Source organism: Taudactylus pleione, unplaced genomic scaffold (genome assembly GCF_031769625.1).
Source record: "Taudactylus pleione unplaced genomic scaffold, aTauple2 ptg000201l, whole genome shotgun sequence".
Taxonomy (NCBI): Eukaryota; Metazoa; Chordata; class Amphibia; order Anura; family Myobatrachidae; genus Taudactylus; species Taudactylus pleione.
In genome coordinates, this window is record NW_028284603.1 from 61,731,702 (window position 1) to 61,752,593 (window position 20,892).

At 44.1% G+C, this 20,892-nt stretch overlaps 1 protein-coding gene across 2 annotated transcripts; it reads right to left on the reverse strand.

Annotated features, from left to right (window-relative positions):
• Positions 1 to 6,080: 6,080 nt before the first annotated feature.
• RDH13 (retinol dehydrogenase 13) lies at positions 6,081 to 14,372 on the reverse strand. Of its 2 annotated transcripts, none has more exons than XM_088477649.1 (7): positions 14,293 to 14,372; positions 12,721 to 12,839; positions 10,788 to 10,943; positions 9,236 to 9,340; positions 8,670 to 8,882; positions 7,628 to 7,729; positions 6,081 to 6,374 (listed from the first exon to the last, which is right to left on the reverse strand). In XM_088477649.1, the coding sequence occupies exons 1-7, from the start codon at positions 14,340 to 14,342 to the stop codon at positions 6,148 to 6,150; spliced, it is 972 nt and encodes a 323-aa protein (XP_088333775.1). In that variant the 5' UTR covers positions 14,343 to 14,372; the 3' UTR covers positions 6,081 to 6,147. The 2 variants fall into 2 exon arrangements, with proteins under 2 accessions (XP_088333775.1, XP_088333774.1); XM_088477648.1 differs by lacking the exon at positions 14,293 to 14,372 and adding an exon at positions 13,451 to 13,634.
• Positions 14,373 to 20,892: the final 6,520 nt, after the last annotated feature.

The following is a 20,892-nucleotide window of genomic DNA, read 5'->3' on the forward strand; positions in this document are numbered from 1 at the left end:
AAGTGTGCTCCACAAAAAATTAAAAATATATATTTTTTTCTGTCTTTGTGAGTTGTGTGGGCTGCAGCCACACCTGCATCCTCAAAGCAGCAGCGCCAAGCGTGCGTCTGTCTGTTAAAGGGTGGTGTAACCCCCAAAGTGCACTCCAACAAAAATAAAACATTTTCTTCTGTGTTTGTGAATTGTGTGCACTGTACGTGCATCAACAAAGGAGCAGCGCCAAGCATGCGCCTGTTTCCCATAAGTCTGTTAAAGAGTGGTGTAACCCCCAAAGTGCACTCCACAAAAAAGAAACAATTATTTTTTTCTTGTGTTTGTGTGCGAAATTTATGCGCAGTAGCCGCACGTGCATCAACACGGCAGCAGCGCCAAGCGTGCACCTGTGTCATAAGTCAAAGGCCGGTTTGGACATCTGGTCCGGACTGAAGGATGTGCCAACAATTTCTGACATGTCTACTGTCACTGCATATGATACTGTCACCACTGATAGAATGGTGGAGGATTACATTGGTGACAGCATCCAAGTAAGGATGTCAGACAGTCCATACCTGTACTGGAAGGAAAAAGAGGCAATTTGGAGGCCCCTGTACAAACTGGCTCTATTTTACCTGAGTTGCCCCCCCTCCAGTGTGTACTCCGAAAGAGTGTTTAGTGCAGCCGGGAACCTTGCCAGCGAAAGGCGTAGGAGGTTGCTTCCACAAATGTGGACAAGATGATGTTCATAAAAATAATTCATAAAAATTAATTATCAACTCTTCCAGGGAGACCAGCCTCCAGAACGTACAGAGGGACTTGTGGTGGTGGATTCCAGCAGGGACGAATTAATACTCTGTGAGGATGAGGATGTACACAACACTGAAGAAGGTGAAGAATCGGTGGATGAGGAGGATGAGGATGACATCTTGCCTCCGTAGAGCCAGTTTGTGCACGGACAGATTAATTGCCAGCTTGTTTTGTGGGGGCCCAAACTAACCAATCATTTCAGCCACAGTCGTGTGGCAGACCCTGGCGCTGAAATGATTGGTTTGTTAAAGTGTGCGTGTCCTGTTTATACAACATAAGGGTGGGTGGGAGGGCCCAAGGACAATTCCATCTTGCACCTTTTTTTTTTTTTGCATTCTGTACTGTTTGGGGCCTAGTTTTTCAAACTGCCATCCTGTCTGCCACTGCAGTGTCACTCCTAGATGGGCCACGTGTTTGTGCCACCCACTCATATCGCTTAGCATAGTCATCCAGCTACCTCGGTGCAACCTTTTGGACATAAAAACACTAAATGTGTGGTGTGAGGTGTTCAGAATAGACTGGGAATGAGTGGAAATTAAGGTTATTGAGGTTAATAATAGCATAGGAGCAGAAAAACCCACAAATTCTGTGATTTTAGCTGTCTTTATGCTTTTTTAAAAAAAAAATACAGATCCAAAACACAAAACACGGAAGGGTGGTTTTGGCAAAACTAATCCAGATCCAAAACACGAAGAAAGATCCAGATCCAAAACCAAATCACAAAACACGAAAAGTGGCCGATGCACACCCCTAATAAATATATATATATATATATATATATATCGTATATACTCGAGTATAAGCCGAGTTTTTCAGCACAAAAAATGTGCTGAAAAAGTACCCCCTCGGCTTATACTCGAGTCAAGTGTAGCGCTGACCGGATGGAGTTCGGTCAGTGCTACACACTGCCAAACACACAGCCGCCAGAGCCGGCAGCTGCGTGTTTGGTGTAATCAGCAGCCGCTGAGAGTCTGTCAGACTCTCAGCGGCTGCTGCTGCTCCCACTATGGGAGCCATCTTCCGGCTCCCGCAGTGGGTGATGGGAGACACGTCGTCATGACGACGTCTCTCCCATGCAAAGCGGCCGGAGGAGCGGACAGCGGCGGGACCAGGAGCAGGAATTTAAGCTAAGTGTTTATTTTTTTTAAATTCTTTTCACGTCTCTCTCTACTAGGGGGGGGGACTACAGGGGACACTACCAGGGGGCGATGACTACAGGGGGCACTACCAGGGGGCGATTACTACAGGGGGCACTACCAAGGGGCATTATCAGGGGGCAATTACTACAGGGGGCACTAAAAGGGGGGATTACTACTGGGGGTACTAAAAGGGGGGGATTACTACTGGGGGCACTACCAGGAGGGATTACTACTGGGGGCACAACCAGGGGGAATTACTACTGGGGGCACTACCCGCTGCTGCCATTTCCCACACTAGGCTTATACTCGAGTCAGTAAGTTTTCCCAGTTTTTTGGGGCAAAAGTAGGTACCTCGGCTTATATTCGGGTCGACTTATACTCGAGTATATACGGTGTATATATATATATATATATATATAAGCTTTAGTCTACAGCCATGGCCAAAAGTTTGAGACTGGCCCAAGTATTGGTTTTAACAAAGTCTGCTGCTTCTGTTTTTATGATGGCAGTTTGCATATACTCCAGAATGTCATGAAGAGTGACCAGATGAATTGCAATTAATTGCACAGTCCCTCTTTACCATGACTATGAACTTAGGCCCTGATTCAGAGCCGCTCGTAAGCGGCCGCTTGTTCGTTCTGACCGATGTTCGCACATCTGCGCATGCGTACGGATTTTAATACGCATGCGCGAACCAGTCAGTGCTATACAGCGAATGCCTGCTATTTTGAGTGACAGAAGGAGGCGTATGTGGGTGGTAACAGGGGAAGGTGCTTGAAAACGGAGGTGTGGAATTAGATCGCAGGCGTGCTTAAAGGTCAAAACGGGCGTTTTAAAGGAGTGCATAATTAATACAGCAGCGTCATTGACCACGTCACTTGGTTTTTTTTTACTCCGAACTGCTCGCAAAATAGCGGTTGAAAAAACCAGCCACAAGAATAGCGAGCAGTTCATACGCTGTTCGATGTACTCAATTAATCTAATAAATAGCGGACATGACGTATGGTGCGAGCGGCAAGGGGGCGTATTTTTCAAAATTACAACTGCAAGTTTTGCTCGCTTGTTCAGACTAAAGGTGCCCATACACATACCGATGTCCTCACGATACGATTTTATGGCCAATTTCCTCATGAACTTTCACGGGAGCTCCCTTGCCGTCGTGATCACGATTTGGAGTTAAAAAAGGCCAATCTGACTAAAGATCTATCTTGCAGCCAATGCATTGTATCCCAGATTGGCTAATCTGCCCTACAGCACGGCAGATCAGAAGATGCGATGTACGACGAGCGGGGACACGCATCGGCATCGTGCTCGTGAGTATAAACTCACGATTTGTACTTTTTTTACCCGATTCGTCATCACGATTCGTTGAAATCGGCAAAATCGTGTAAAATGTCGCTATGTGTGTGGGCACCTTTAGAGGCGTGAACAGACCGCAATTAGCGAACAGTTCATTTGAATAGCCACCCCTTGTTTTAGAACGAACGACCGCAAATAGCGAGCGGCTCTGAATGAGGGCCTTAATCCCCAAAACAACATTTCCACTGCATTTCAGCCCTGCCACATAAGGACCAGCTCAGTCAGTGATTCTCTCGTTAACACATGTGAGAGTGTTGACAAGGACAAGGCTGGAGATCACTTTGTCATGCTGATTGAGTTAGAATAACAGACTGGAAGCTTTAAAAGGAGGGTGGAGCTTGAAATAATTGTTCTTGCTCTGTTAACCATGGTTACCTGCAAGGAAACACGTGCAGTCATCATTGTTTTCCACAAAAAGGGCTTCACAGGCAAGGATATTGCTGCTAGTAAGATTGCACCTAAATCAACCATTTATCGGATCATCAAGAATTTCAAGGGCACCCAAGAACGCCCAGCAAGCGTCAGGATCGTCGCCTAAAGTTGATTCAGCTGCGGGATTGGAGCACCACCAATTCAGAGCTTGCTCGGGAATGGCAGCAGGCAGGTGTGAGTGCATGTAAAAGAATAGGTATGATGTGGGTCAGGGCGCTAAATTTCTGGTCACCTGGTGTTAATGTGTGAATTAAATATATACTTATATTTAACTTTGGACAAAGGTAGTCCTGGTTCCTTTATATGTTGCAGTACATGTCCTCAATGTCTGTTTGATTCACCAAAGGTTTATGAAAGCAAATAAATGTATAAAGGGATTGGATAGCTGAGGACTGGGATAAAATTATTTTCTCTGATGAATCCCCTTTAAGATTGTTTGGGGTACCTGGAAAAACGCTTGTCCGGAGAAGGAAAGGTGAGTGCTACCATCAGTCCTATGTCATGCCAACAGTAAAGGATCCTGAGACCATTCATGTGTGGGTTGCTCCTTATCCAAGAGAGTGGGATCACTCACAATTTTGTCTAAGAACACAGCCATGAATAAAGAACGGTACCAAAACATCCTCCAAGAGCAACTTCTCCCAACCATCCAAGAACAGTTTGGTGACGAACAATGCATTTTCCAGCATGATGGAGCACGTTGCCATAAAGCAAAAGTGATAACTAAGTGGCTCGGGGTACAAAACATCTAAATTTTGGGTCCATGGCCAGGAAACTCCCCAGACCTTAATCCCATTGAGAACTTGTGGTCAACCCTTAAGAGGCGGATGGACAAACAAAAACCCACAAATTCTGACAAACTCCAAGCATTGATTAGGCAAGAATGGGCGGCCATCAATCAGTTTGTGGCCCAGATGTTGATTGACAGCATGCCAGGGCAAATTACAGAGGTCTTGAAAAAGAAAAGTCAACACTGCAAATATTGACACTTTTTTCATAAACTTAATGTAATTGTGGATGAAAACCTTTGACACTTATGAAATGCTTGTAATATTACTTCAGTATACCATAGTAACATCTGACAGAAAGGTCTAAAAACACTGAAGCAGCAAACTTTGTGAATGGATACCCTTATTAGCATAGGGTGGCATATTGGGCTGCTACGGACATCCGTAATTGCGCCCGCTTTGCGTTCGATTTAGAACCAGCCCTAGAGGTCTATGTACACTATGTAGACAAAAGTGATTGGACACCCCAGCGTAAGCGAAATGTATACCATGCACACCATATCATTTCGACAAGGACACTTTGTAGGATGGCCCATGCACTTGCAGTTCTATGGAAACAACAAATATTTTTATCAGGACGACAATGCCACCTGTCATGTTTCCAGGGCAATGCTGGACTGGTATACAGAAAATTTGGTACCCGGGTGGACTGGCCAGCTCAGAGTCCAGATCTTAACACCATTGAGAACCTCTGGCACGAATTGGAGCGACAGGTGCGTTCTAGGCTGACTCGATCTTCTCCAGTGTCACAGTTGGTCACTGTACTTAGGGGGAATGGCAAAACATACCGCCTGCTGTTGTCCAGGAACTTGTGGACAGTTTGCCAAGAAGGGTGTCTGCAGTGGAATGGATATGTAATGCCGGCTGTCAGGATGCCTCCTGTCACAATACCGACAGCAGCATCCCGATGGTTGGTATCCCGACAGGGGTTGGGTAAGTATACTTACCATCTCCCCTTCTCCCCCTAACCCTACCTTCTTGCAGCCTAACTCTTCCCACCCGCACCTTAACCCTCCCAGTTAGTGCCTATACCCAAGTTTCCCCCCTTTGTGCCTAAAAGTAACCCTCCCCTTTTTGTGCCTAACACTCCCCCCCCAGTGTTGCCTTACCCTAACCCTCCCCCCTAGGGGTGCTTAGCCCTAACCTCCCCCCACAAAACCTAACACTAACCCCGCTAACTTACCTAAACCTAACCCTCCGCCCCCCCGCACAAAACACTAAGGGGGCCCCGGCTTACCTTTGTTCGGGCACGCGTCCTCCTGGATTCCGGCATCGGGATTAAGATAGGCGCCGGTATTTTGATGCCTATCTTAATCCCACGGCCTCCTGGATTCCCTTGTCGGGATTCCAGTGTCGAGATTGAGACCAGAGGCCTCGCGGCTGCCGGTCTCATCACTACATCCAGTCTGCAGTAATCCCTGCACGTGGTGGACCTACCTATTGTTTGGTACTTTAACGCTCTCCAAGGCTTAGTACATAGACCCCTATGTCTGTAAGATGAAGGATACTCTAGTGCAGAACACAGATAACTGGAACAGATGGAAGTAACATTTATAAATTTATTACTACATGAAATAGTAAAACATTTACTGCACTCAGGACCTTCACTGAAGGTAATTTGTGTGCGATTTTCTAATCGAATACGATTAAGATTTCAATTCTCGTAAAGCTTCGTCAAGATGCACAAGTTTGGCACTTTCTTGCCAAAGCTTCTTTGCCGTCTCCTCATCCAAAGCTTGCTTGGCTGGCTCTTTTTCTTTCAATGCATTGAAATATTTTCCAGATGTCCCTTGGATATCCTCACTCACTGCCAGATAGACACTTGACTGTGCAGCTTGTGCTGGTGTTTTTATTAGGAACCAAAACATAGGTCCTGAAATAAAAGGTTACATTTGTTTAGTACAACAGCCTTACATTTTAATCAAAATGAGCAAGAGTGTTTTTTTTTTTTATTGAAGTTTTTGTTGCTAAATTCTGCCGTCCCAAGTTAAAAATTTATAATGCCTAGACCGACAACGACAAGGTCACTTCTGGCACCTGTTACCACAGTCAGAAGGTGACAGCTTTTGCAGTCATCTTCAAACCACAATCACAGATAGATCTAATAATGACCCTTTCAATTATGAAACAGTCCTGTCTGAATTTATTGAAATTTTACATGTTTAAAAAAAAACCCATTTGCTGATCACAATCATATTTTGATCATGATCGGCAAATCAGTGAAATCCAACATGTTGGATTTCACTGTTACCCCAACCTCGAAGTCTGGGGACCAGGTACTTGCGGCAATCTGTTGCTAGTGTGTGGGGGCCTATAGTCAACACATCCCATTCTCTTGATCCTGCTGATGTACAAGTGCAAAGATTTTTTTAAAGTGAGAATGGAGCTGTTGAAGGCACACCTTGGTCAGTCACCTTATTCAAAAAACTCCAGGTTCTAAGTTGAGAGCAGTGCAGAGAATGTGTTTGGTCATTTTGTTAACCACTTGCCTGGCATGGATGTAATTTTCTGACCACACCAGGCAGCTCTTTAACTGTACTGGACGTAAAATTTCGTCCAGACATATAAACATGAGGGCGGCTGCAGGAAGAAAATCTTCCCGCAGCTGCTGCTCTCAGAGGGACCTTCTGGTCTCTCTGCTTGCCTGCACCCTCTCCCCCTCTGTCTGCTGTGCTGCCGATCACTGCTGATCGGTCAGCAAAGATGGACCCCCTACCCTGCGCCTGCAAAACTGAGGAGCCGCTGGGGAAAAGTAAGTTTAACCTCCCCCCCAACGCCCCTGACATACCTGGTTCCTGTATCCGTCTCTAATTGAACATCGCAATGTTTCCGATGTTTTGATGGTGGTTCCGATGTTCAGTTATTTAAAAAATATATATATATATTTTTTTTTTTCACGAAACCATTTTGGATAAGTTAAAATAGATGTTCCTCACCTAATTCACTCATAAAAAAACCCGACAATTTTGGAGCGGTTTTTGGAAGAAAAAAATCGTCAGTTAAGTGGTTAACTTGATTCTACTAGTTGGTTGGGATGTGGGTGTTATGTTTAAAAAAAACCACAACAAAAACAGTCTAGATATCTACAGTACTTCAAGGAGGTACATAATGTACAATTAGTCTTACCTAATACGGTGCTGGAAAATGTAGATTTGTGCATTCCTGTGTGCCTGCCCAGTTCAGTATCAGCAACTCCTGGGTGTAGGGAATTGGCCGTGACGGATGTTCCTATATGGAAAGGTTATTTAAACTTATTAACAAGGAAACACAATAAGACCCTAAATAAGAAGCAAAGGATTAAACAGTTATACAAGCAATATTCCATTTAAGAAACTTAATTAATCTAAAAGCCACATCTAGAATTACATTTGTGAATGAAAACATGTTGCATAGAAAGTAGCAAATTTAATCGATCATATATTGCATTAAGGCATTTAATCAATCTGCCATAATAAACTGTCCCAATTTACCCCTTTTCTTTGTGATAATGTTCTTTCTACAGATCACTTTCTATAAACTATTATTTATCTTGTGCTGGGATATTTTGTTTGGAAAGTGCAATATATATATATATATATATATATATATATACTAACTCCTGTTGGGCTTTAGCTTCATAGTTTAGTGTTGAGCCCTATATGCTGAAGGTGTAAGCAGTACACTCACCACTGCAGATGGACTGGACCTGTTATTTCCTGGAAGGGCTGCAGTTTATTGCAAGAGGTGTCATAATAAAAAGTACACAGTCTTGCTCTACACATACAGAGTAAAAGAGGACTGAGGGAAGGAGTAATGTATGAGACATCTCACAACAAGAAGTACATGATAGCTGTTTCCATATCTCTGGGAAGTAGACTTGTCTGGTCCTTGACAACTCACCACTTGGGCACTGTTGACTAAGCTCCCTTAGTTCCCATCCTTGTACCACCAACAGATGTGTTGATCAAATGAGGAGTGACCCACTGCACCTCCATAATCTCTTGTGTGTCACCTCCTTTTTGTACATACATTTACACCACATCAATCAATTCCACACAGACAAGTGTTGCTGTGATCGTCTTTTGCATCCTTCTCACTATGGAATCTCAGACAGGCTTTAGAAACCCCCCGGGGCTGCATAACAGTACAAAGTCATGAATTGTGTTTCTACTTTCTGTTATGAACTCACCTTGTAGCCTATTTGTCATTTCGGTTGTAAACAGAATGTTGGCGAGCTTGCTCTGACAGTAAGCTGCTTTTGTGTTATATTTCTTCTTCTCCCAATTTAAATCCTCAAAGTCAATCTCTCCTGCTATGTAAGCTAAGGAAGATACATTAATGATACGGGACTGGCCAGAGTTCTTCATCTTATCTAGCAGCAGGTTAGTGAGCAGGAAGTGGCCTGCGGAGAGGAATGAGAGCAGTACGGTAAGTCAGTAAGGGCCAAACACCTCTGTTTATTCAGAACATAAATAAAAGCGTTCTAAAAATAAAAAGCATTATACTAAAAACAAAATAAATGCTTCTTAATATAAAAATAAAGTTACTCTAATGCCAGAGAAATGCTATTGATTTTTAAAGTATTAGTTTTAAAATATACTTTTCCAAGCTCTGTTCTACTGATGTCTACTACATGAATACTTTATTATCACTCGACAAAAAAAGTACAATGCTTCTGACACTTCACACTAGAAACCCAAACTTTATATGAACCCAATTCAAATACCTACACATCAAACCCTCAAAAAAGCTTACCCAAGTGGTTAACTCCAAACTGCATTTCAAACCCATCTTCAGTTTTCCAGTGAGGGCACCTCATTACTGCAGCATTGTTTATGAGAATGTCTATGTGTTCCTCCTCTAGAAAAAATAGCAAGAGTCACTAAAATATAATATCCTAATTCAAGGGTTATTTCACACTGTCACTATTAAATGATGCAGGGAACCCATAACTGCGGTTCTGCACATTACCACGGAAGATAATAGGGAGATCTTGCTGTTCAGATTGTAAATGTTTAGACTCATAGGAATTGCAAAAAGCAGTTTGTCGACATATCACAAATGGGGGGAAATGCATCAAACATTCTAAAATGTGGAGAAGTGGGCAAGTTGCCCATAGCAACCAATCAGCTTCTAGATAGCAATGGTCAGTATACATTGCTCTGTGATATATCATGCCATTACTTAATAGGACCCTATAACGTCACATCATACATTGTTATGCCATATGTCGTCTAATGGCAGGATATACTGCTAGACGATGCAATATCCTATTTACGATCATGGTATTCTGGTAATGCCTTGCCATTATATCCTGCTCTGTGATAAATAGTACTCTGCCAAGATAAACTGCACCAAGCTACTATGTATGTACTACTACTACTCGTATATACGGTCCTGCTAACTGTGCCACTATTCACTGCTGTGAGATAACAGACTGACATGCTGTCATCTGTCAATTTAAAGGCCCCTGTGACAGAGAATGCAGCTTAGAGCTATCAACTCACAAGGAACAGTCACCAAGGGGTATATTTACTAAAGTGCAGATGTCGCCCATAGCAACCAGATTCTACTTAACATTTTTTCTAGCACCTTATAGAATAGCTAGAATCTGATTGGTTGCTATGGGCAATATCTCCACTTCTAAAAACCCGAACTTTAGTAAATATAGCAAGTCTCTGGATATGTAAATTAGAAACAAAATAAAATATCTCAACATGAATTGCTAAGTGATTAGCTTATATTCATATCTGAAAAATTTGTTGTTGCTACTAATGACACTTTCTTACCTACATTTTACACTCATACTTTAATTGTAATAGTGTCCATTTTTATCACATTTACATATACAAATGCTTGTCAGTATTAAACAATGCACTATATATTGCATGTAAAGCTAAAGGCACTCTAGACAATATCTTGAGCGATTTGGCCGATTCCAACGCATCAGAACGATAAATCTTCCATATTGTGAAATGTGTACGCACGATGCCGAGGCGTGCTCCCGTGGGTCGTCAGTCACATCCTCAGGTCTTTTGTACATGCAGAAAGATCTGTGGATGTAGCTAGCGACGCCATGCTGCCGAATGCAGCATGGCTCCCCGCTAACCCCCGCCGTCGCTCCCGGCATCGGCAAGTGTGTATGCACTTGCCGATGCTGGCACCCCCGCTGGGTCCCGTCGCTCACAAGATCGTGCTGGGTACACATCGTCTAATGTGTACCCCAGTTTAAGATTAGTGTGTTGATTTAATCAAAATAGTATATTTTGCCTGTACACATATCAAATCTGTTAAAATAATATGTTACCTTGTAGTATGTTTTTTGCAAAGTCTTTGATAGATTTAGTAGATGCCAAGTCCAGATGTTTAGCAAACACGTCATGATTTAATGTTTTGCCACGGATTTCTTTTGCAGCATTCTCACACTTTCCCATGTCCCGACATGCCATAATTATTCTGCCACCTTGAAGTTGGTATTAAGAAATAGAAAACAAACATCACATTTCAAATTGTATGTGTGCAGAATCTGTTACCTAAGCATGGGCCAAATTGGCGGCAACTTACCTATACCTATAAGAAAAGATCCCATAAATTTTGCTCTTGTATTGCAGACTAAAATTTTTCAACTATTACTTTATTGCGATATAAAAGATTATTACATTGAAAAGTTGTTTATTTAGGTTTTAATGGTGATGCCTAGTATTGTGTAGGACCCCCTCTACTCGGCAAAGTGCAGCAACTCGATGTGGCATAGATTCCACAGGTAGACGGAAGACCTCTGGAGAGAAGTTGACCCATGCTATCTGGATAGCTTTCCACAGCTCCCTGATATTTGTAGGTGCAGGATCTTGGGTACAAATGAACCTCTCCACCATGTACCATAAATGCTTGATTGGGGTCATTTCGGGCGAAAGTGGTGGCCACACCATTCGTCGGAACTCTCCAGAATGCTCCTCGAACCAATTCTGGACAACATGGGACCAACAGAATGGTGCATTATCCTACAGGAATATTCCACCGTTGTGGATGTACATCAGGGATGGGGTAGAAGGCCCCCGGAATCATTTGGTCTGGCCCTCTGAGCTTTTTTCTGCTAGCCTCATCTGGCTAGCAGGGTGCCTAGAATGGCACCCTACAGCCAGAATCTATGCAGCAGTGCCACCTGGAGCATCCTTAGGACGCTTCAGATGGTCACACCACCGCCCTTACAGCTCCCCGAAGCATCCTCAGGATGCTCCGGGCATTACTGGCATAACTGGCGATTGTGGCTCTGTCCCCGTGTGACATCACACTGAGGGGGCATGGCCTGCACCAGGCCCGCAAATAATGTTATATGTATCAAAATGGCCCTCGGCAGAAAAAAAAGATTCCCCATCCCTGGTGTTCATGAAGTCCACGAAGGGCACATGTTGCCAGTACTCCAGAATCCAATAACCGACACATGAGCCCAGGTGAGGCGCTGTGTCCGGTGTCGTAGTGTTACCAGGGGCACTCTGGAGTAGATGAAAGTAAAGTAAGGCGAAACACAAGAGGGTAGAGGGCCCTGCTCAGAAAAGCTCCCATGGAAGCTAAAGAATACTGCACTGACCTGCTGGATATGCATCTGGTACCTCCTGCATTGAATGTGGATGTGATTTGAGTCTGTGTCGCTTGTCTGATAGCATGGACAGTTCTGGCCAGAAGCCTCTGGTCACGATTATTACGCACCCGTGGTCAGCCACTGCGCTATCCTTGGTGGGTGATAATGCCTTCCATGAAGTATTCCCGGTACATATGCAAACGTAGATTGAGGAATGTCAAAAGTCCGCACAACATCGGAAATGGAATGTCCCATTCGTTGGGCACCCACTATCATGCCCAATTCGAACTCCGATAATTCACGCCGCCTTGCCATGAGCAGCCTAGCTGGTGTTCAAACTGACTCACGAGATGTCAGATTACAACTGATGCAGGTCTGGGTATTTCCAAGACGTCACTGTACGATGACGCAAACTACATATACATACTGCTATCCAGTGGTGGCTCCAGAGGTGGGGCTGCAGCGAAGTCCAAAATTCAAACAGGGGAGCCACACCAACTGCCAGTGACTCCTAGCTGATGATGTTTGGCAGCGTTTGGGGTGGCAGTTGGTGTGGCTCCCCTATTTGAATTTTGGACAGCGCTGCAGCCCCACCTCTAGAGCCACTGCTGCTATCCCATGACAGAGAGAGAGATGGAGAGATGATTACACAGCTTCTTACCTCTTTTTGCAAGCTCCAAAGCTGTTTCTTTTCCAATGCCTGTATTAGCTCCTGTTACTATCACTGTCTTTCCTACTATCGTTGCTTTGCTTGGACAGGGTCCACCACCTGTGTAGTCTCTAAGATAATTAGGCGAAGCATATTTCAATTAATGCTTATCACTTATTTCTAACAAAACTATATAGAAAAATAATAATAATAATCAAAAGTTAGCTTAGTATAGATAAGAAGACTGAGAGCCAGATAATAAATCATATATTTCTATATTCCGATAAACCGCATTACTAGGAGCTACCATGAATTAAAAATAAACTCTTATTATGATCAAAATGAGGTCACATAAAAAGCATATCATGGTCACATTTTATTTTAAAATGACTAAAATATGCTACGCATGGCTCCATCCATTTATAATTCTTATTTTGTTTATCAATGGATAACGCTATAAAATATGTACTGGCCTATAATATCTGTTTTTCTTTCTTTTTAAATAAATATGTATTATCTGCTTTACATATGACCTATATCATACATTGTGCCCTTACAAATATTTAAAAAATGAACTTTTCCTATGTATTCTCCAGTTACAATATCTTGGACTGCATTAGTTGATTACTGTTAGAATACTTTTAACATTTAATTAATTGAGCTCAGATAATAACATACGAGAAGCAGATTATACAGTGAATGCTTTACATGCAAATAATACAGTACAAAGACCAATACTGACTTTAGAAGGATCGATCCCCCCACAAGTGTTCCGACCACGGAAGCGCCTACAACATACTTATTCATTTCACCAAACTATTCTGACAGCTGTATAATGTGAGCAGCAGACAGAGGTCACTGGCAGCTGCACGTTACAGGAAGAGGCTAGTAGTAGCTGCCTGCCAGTGCCAGCACTTCCTGGTATCAGACACACTACGGATACTCGTTTGGCTCAGTTATTTTATTCTATCTGACTACTTTTCTTGCTGTAGTGTAATGCTGGGAATGCACTGCACTACTGCCCATAATAACAGATGAGGGGTTTGGAAGTTGGGGAATAGAAATTAAGCACAATGACAGTAGCAATGGAGACAGTGCATTGAGGGGGGAGGGAAGATAAACAAGTGCTTTAAAGTCATATTTTGTAGGCTAATTGATTTGTAAACATATTCTAGATACGTTTATTTGTATTATCCTATATTTAAAAAAGCACTTACCTATTTGTGATGGAATTGTACATTGGGGGTCATGATACACAATTTTGGATGATGACAGGAAACAGAAGGTGCCAGATGCCCCTGCACATGTGGGATTATAAAATAAAGGGGCCCATTTATCATTAAATATTTGCGGCTTACTCCCCAAACACACCTACCCAAACGGGGGGGGGGGGGGCTGTAACAGATATCTGTGATACCTGCTGCGAGTCCTCCATTTCCACAGGCAGCCACATCACCCATAGGTTTCTCTGGGGGATGCGTTGCTGTCAGTTATACCAACATCCGGATTGCGATGCCGTCTGGATATTGCCCCCTGCAGCTAATGCCACATGTGTAGCAACGGGCTACACATAGCAAACCTTACCGGGAGAGGGTTCTAATCGCTTGATTTGATGTCGGAATCCTGGGAACCATTAGATCCTGGGCTTCCGATCCCTTCCCTAGTGAAAGGGGGCAGGGCTTCATAAGCAAAACACAGGGAGGTTTTCCAGTTACCTGTGTATCTATTATGGGTGCAGGGTGTGGAGTGCATATGGGCTCCTGGGTCCAAGGGGGCCCACACCGCACACCCTGCACCCATTTATTCAATACTTAACTCCAGGGCTATATTACTTGAAAAATAGGTTCAGGAACTGTAGGTGGAGCTACTGGGGGTGGAGCTATAGAAAAACAATTATATATATATATATATATATATATATATTTATATAATTTAGAAAAGAAAGCACTGAAAAGGGCCTTTAAAATAACTTATCTTATGTAAAATAAATTTTGGCCGAGGACATTACGTCATAGTTAATGAGAGGTTCAGGAACTGAGGACCTCATTCAGACCTGCTTGCTAGATGCGTTCGCTCACTCGATGCTTATGCAAATTTGGAAAGGCAGGCGATCACACGGCAAGGCATTAGCACTCCCACTATGTCTTGGTGTGCGATCGCTCTGTGTATGCAGACGCCCACCAGCTGTGCCCACTTGCGCACGTCATCTCCAGGAAGTATATGCAACCATCGGAAAGTGATCGCAGCGCTTGTGGCTGAACATACCCTACCTCAAGCACTGAGAGCACTTCAGTGTATAAACCAGCCAGGTGACTGTACTATGACACTAACTCTAAATTATGCACACCTCTGAAACGGCGTTGAGACGCTCAGGCACGCCTGTGTTCGCACCTCCACCCCCCATTTTTAATGGCCAGCCCCTGTCACCACCCACAAATGACTTCTCCTGTCACTCACTCTGCTGGGCAGTCTATGTGCAACGATCGAACACTTCCCGATCTCTTGCACTGGTTCGCACATGCACACAATGCGAAAATTGTCTGGCTACGAGCAAACGCACACTAGCAAGCGGGTCTGAATCAGATCCTGAGTTCCTGCTGAAAAATAGCACTGCTTACCTATCCGGAGCTCCGCATCAGCACACTGCTGTGCAAATCACTGGCAAGATGGCAAAGCGGCCATTTTCCCAGAGTTTTGCGCATCCACAGTAGGGAAATCGCCAGGAAAATGGCTGCCGCATCATCTCTCTGGTGACCTGCACATGCATAGTAGACTCTGGCAAAGCGCTAGAGTCTACTAGTGCCCAGAGTCTACTGCTGCGCTCAGTCTGCTGCCGGTTCTCCCTGGGCCGTGCAGCTGCTATAATTGATCTGCATGCCCGTCGGTGCGTGCAATAAAGGTTTTTTTTAAAGACTCAGCACGCATTACGCCGCGCCACTGAAAGAGAGGCAGAGGAGCAGCATCGCATTAGCAGCAACAAGGTAAGTGTAGGGGTTGCTGGGGCTGGGTACACAAAAGGGGGGGCTGCTGGGGATGGAGACACCGAAGGGGGGCTGATGGAGCTGGGGACACAGAAGGTGGACTGCTGGGGACACAGAAGGGGGCTGCTGGGGACACAGAAGAGGTGGAAGGCTGGAGACACAGAAAGGAGGCTGGCTGGAAAGACAGAATGTGGGCTGGCAGGGGCTGGAGACACAGAAGGGGGACACAGAAGGGGGCTGGCTGAGGACACAGAAGGGGGGCTGGCTGGGGACAGAGAATGGGTGCTGCTGGGGCTGGGGACACAGAAGGGGGGATGCCAGAGCTGGAGTCACAGAAGGGGGCTGCTGGGGCTGGAGACACAGAAGGGGGCTGGCTGGGGACAGAGAAGGGGGTCTGGCTGGGGACACAGATGGGGGGCTGGCTGGGGATGGAGACACAGAAGGGGGGCTGCTGGAGCCGAGGACACAGAAGAGGGTCTGGCTGGGGATACAGAAAGGGGGTAGGCTGAAGATACAGAAGGGGAGGCAGGCTGGAGACACAAAAGAGCTGGTTGGAGAGACAGAATGGGGGCTGGCTGAGGACACAGAAGAAGGGATGCTGGGGCTGGAGACACAGAAGGGGGCTGCTGAGACTGGAGATAAAGAAGAGGGGGCTGGTTGAGGACACAGAAGGGGCTGGCTGTTGAGAGAAGGGGGGCTGCTTGGGCTGGGGACTGATAAGGGGGGCTGGATGGAGATACAGAAGAGGGCTGGCTGGAAAGATAGAAGGGGACTGGCTGGAGAGACAGAAGGGGCTTCTGGAGCTGGAGACACAGAAGGGGGTTGGCTGGGGACAGAGAAGGGAGGCTGACTGGGGACACAGACGGGGGCTGCTGGAGACACAGAAGGGGGCTGCTAGAGCTGGAGACACAGAAGGGGGGCTGCTGGGACTGGAGATACAGAGTGGGGCTGGCTGGGCCACATGTAAGGGCTTACTAGGATTACTAGCCCTGTATATGTTTGATGAATTACATACACTGCACTATGTCCTCTTCATTGGCCGGCCACACTCGCTCTAATATCAATAATTTGGAAACACCGATCCTGAAATCCTTTGTTCTTCCGGTGCTTGATGATACAGTTTGCACCAATGTCTTCCAGATGGATGGTTTGAAAAAAGCAAATTGAACATATGTGTGAACACAATTCAGTTTATTTATGTACTTGTGTTTTAATATGCAATAAAAACACAATGCAAACACTAGTGTGTATGTCACCTAATAGAGGCTTGTCACCAGTCAAACAAAAACAAAGTAAACAAAACATTTTTCTGAGCGATGCTGCAATAAGCAGAGTTGTATTTGTTTTTACTCCACTATTTATACTGACCTACTATTCTGATATATCTGGGAGTTCTCTCCGAAGATCAGACCACCCTTCCCTAGTGAAGTGGGCAGGTTAATGATTACACAAATCACACTAATACACTGCCTGCTCTTCCCCCTGGTTCTCCCCACCATGATCACCAGCACACTAGGCTCACCTCCAACACGCCGGAAAGCTGGGGCTTACAAAAGCCGTGACTTCGTAAATAAAGCCCTTAGGTCTGTATTCAATTTGGGAGCGAAAAGTCTGTGCTGGACATTGGAGCTTTTCCTGGGATAAAGTATCGGGCGCATGCCCGCTTTATCCCCATATTCAATTTAATATCAATGAAAATGGGACCCGGCGAATTGGGATCTACGAAAAAAACGGAAATTTTCAGAAATTAATTGTAGGACCCCCTAAAGATGTCCAGACAGGGGGGGATCACTATGGGTACCCCCGTTTTTGCCTGCAGAAGAAAGTCAGGTCTTTAACTAGCCGCGGCAAGTGTTTTTTTCCTGACATTGAAGAAGTGATGCAGAAGAGCACTTAGGTTTTTTATTTTCGTTTTTTAAAGTGGTCCCATCAAATTTGGGGTACATGAAAATGGGTGCTAGCATATCTTTAAGTCCCTAAAGTAATTTTTTTAAAAATCTGCAATAATGCACCTGCCGCTAATAGCCTATTCTAGAAAACACCTGCCGCATATTTGCAGAACACCCCTAAACCTATTTCCCTATTTTTAAACACTGTTTCCCCTTTTTTCATCCCAAATTTTTAATTCATTTTTTTGGGGTGTCTCTATTTTTTTTTTTTACTTTCTTTTGACACAGTTTGTTCTTAAATGACATTCCCAGGGATGCAGGCTATTTTTTTTAAGCCTGCACCCCTAAACCCCAATTCTGCACTTTTTTTCGCGCTGTAAATCATGGTGAAAAGTTATCCCTGCGTTTTTTCAAAGACTTTTCGAACCTGCGAAAAGCCTTTGAAATTGAATACGGGGATAATTGAAATAGGCGAAAATTACGTCCCGACTTTTCGCAGCCTAACTGAATACCCCCCCCCATAATATTGATTGAATTTTAAGTTAAGGAATTTGACCACTAGGTGTCAGGCTTTGATTTTAAATATAACTTTTTAATATCCTGGTGAACTGTATTTCAGGGACAATTCTTTCCATTCTTCGGGTATCAAATTTTTATGAGATGTAAAAGTATACTGATATAGTGGAAAGAGAACCTGTATCGTTATCATAGAGACATATACACATTGTTACGCAGTAGTGGACCAGGTAATAAATTCAAGGTTCACCAAGAAACCCGTAGGAAACGTTAACACAGGCATTTGCAATGCATTTTTAACGCATGTTAAAATACAAGTAAATATAAATATAAAACACATTGCAGTTATGTATGTGTTTAGATTAATGTACAGTCTGTAAGGTAAATTTACTAAGAATCGTGTTTGACTTCTAAAACAAATCGCTGAACATCACTGGTGGTTTGCAGGGTCTAAATGCAGTATTTACTAACCATCGTATCTGAGTGTCTACTGGAAATTGCAGGTGATGACCATCATTTTATTTTTCAGTGTAAAACCCCTTAGATTGTTCTTATATGATAGACTCCGTAGTCAAATAGAAGGATTAATCTGTCCTCAATCTGCAATGGCTTCAAAGCACTGCACAGATCAGTATGATCTGTGCTGGCTTTGTTATGTGTAAAAGAGCATAAATGGTTAATATATAAAAAATACATTTGTGAGGTCCCCCCCCAAAAAAACAAATCCATAACCAGCCCTTGAACTCACAGCCAGGGCTGGCTTTGGAAAATCAGCTGAATAAATGGTGAGAGGTTCCCCTTATTTTCCAAAAGCCAGCACCTTGCTGAACCACCCGGGGGGGATAACGGGACACATACAGAATGGGCTACCCCTCATGGGCAAACGCAGGATTTTTCCAAGGGGTTTCCATACACACACATATATATACACATACATATACACACACACATACATATATATACCAGCGATGTGCTGTGAGGTAAGGCGGGTAAGGCAGAACTTTCCTGTCATACTTAGGTATACTCCAGAGTTTTGACTAAAAAAGTTACAAGAAAAATGTAAAGAAAATATTATAAATATCTCCTTTGCATTATTCTAATATTTTTTATAGTCAAAACTCTGTAGTAAAAAGTATATGGCAGGGGAGGCACTGCCTCCCCCGTATACCTTTTCCGCACATCCTTGATCAAAACACACCAAATTTACAGCACTATATACTGCTGCACAATTGTATTATGCCCACATGAACCCTCGGTTTCATATATATATCTGTAATTCTGGCTCTGACACTAGCCAGTGCCTCCCCAGCCATTTACCTCACCGCTCGTCACTGATGTACACACATACATATGTCACACATACCTTACACAAAAAATATATATGTCAAACATACATTACACTTACCTTGCAGCAGCTGCGGGGATGAGACCTGGCAGGCTTGTACCATGTCATTAGGCTCCTCCCCCTAGCAGCCAAATGCCGCTATTCGTGGGTCAATTGAAAGGGGGGTAAGGCCAAATAATGTGAATATTGGCTCCGCCTCCCCCTTTTTAACCCGTGTATCGCGGCATTTTGCTGCAAGGGGACGGGGCTTAATAACATGGTGTCTGCTATTTAGGCTGTCAGGGTTTCTGGGTACTCAGAAACCCTCCCTGTGTGTACTACTGGTCCCCCTACCATAATGTTAATCAGACCCAAACTGGTCAGCCCAGGGCTGGAATCCCTCAGAAAGTCTGGAACCCAAAAGGAATGGTGGTTCCTCCTTCCAAGGGATGACAAGTCCTAGGTTGAAGGCCCAGGGGTCTTTCCCGTATCCCTAGGCGGAGGGTGCAGGGATAATGGTAACAAATAGGTTAATAATATTGTTCATTACAGGTGGACTATAAGCCCCAGCAAGCCTGCTGTGGCATGATGGCACTTGTAAAAACCACAAGTGCCAGCATTCCCAGACATTAAGGGCCTGTTGGCCCCTATAGTCCGTCAGTAAAGAAAATATTAAAATAAACATAAGGCAGAGACAACGAATATTATATCCATTTATTAAAAAAACACTTCCCTACTAATCCCTCTTTCACTATGATTTCCTGCAAGATTACTCCAGACATCCTGAGTAACATGAGGGTTACTCATGGTCACGGACATAGCACAAGTCGCCTCCTGTGGCTTTTACATATTGTAGCACAGCCGCTGCGTACAAAGATGCAGTGTTTGTGCTACAGCGTCCACCTCTGAATTAGGCCCTTAGGTCACGAACTGCTCCAAACTAAAACATTCAGGAGGCATGGCTGAGCAGCGATAGTAAGCAGCGCACCCTTCTCAAGCTCCAGCAACATCAGTGTTGGTGTTGGGCTCTTGTAGGCTCTACAGCATACTTTCCTACTTTAAACGAATATTCCTTGCCAGCAGAGGAATGAGCGAATTTTACACAAGACAAAATGAATCTCCGAACATCTTCTTTCATGGTAGGCCACGAGTAAGATTGCTGTAAAAACTTGTAAGTCTTGAGGATGCCGGTATGACCAATGAAGAGGGAAGCATGAGCCCATGTCAGTAATCTTTTATGTAGTTGGGCAGCAACAAAGATTTTACCAGGAGGAGGAAACAAGATTTGAGTGGGTGCAAAGACAACAGGATCCAAAATTGGATGAACTTGAGGTTGATCCTCTTCCTTCTGAGTGGAAAGGAATGACCGAAATATCCACTTTCCTATTCAAGGTGCCGGGACGAAACTGGAGTTTGAAATCAAATCTAGAAAAAAAAAGAAACCAGCGAGCTTTTCTGGCATTTAAACGATGAG

Coding starts and splice junctions, on each gene's coding strand:
- RDH13 (XM_088477648.1), bottom strand. CDS start 13,515: ATGAATAAGTATGTTGTAGGCGCTTCCGTGGTCGGAACACTTGTGGGG. Junction 7,730..8,669: donor AATGACAAATAGGCTACAAG/GTGAGTTCATAA, acceptor CTTTCCATATAG/GAACATCCGTCACGGCCAAT. Junction 6,375..7,627: donor ATTTTCCAGCACCGTATTAG/GTAAGACTAATT, acceptor CTTTTATTTCAG/GACCTATGTTTTGGTTCCTA.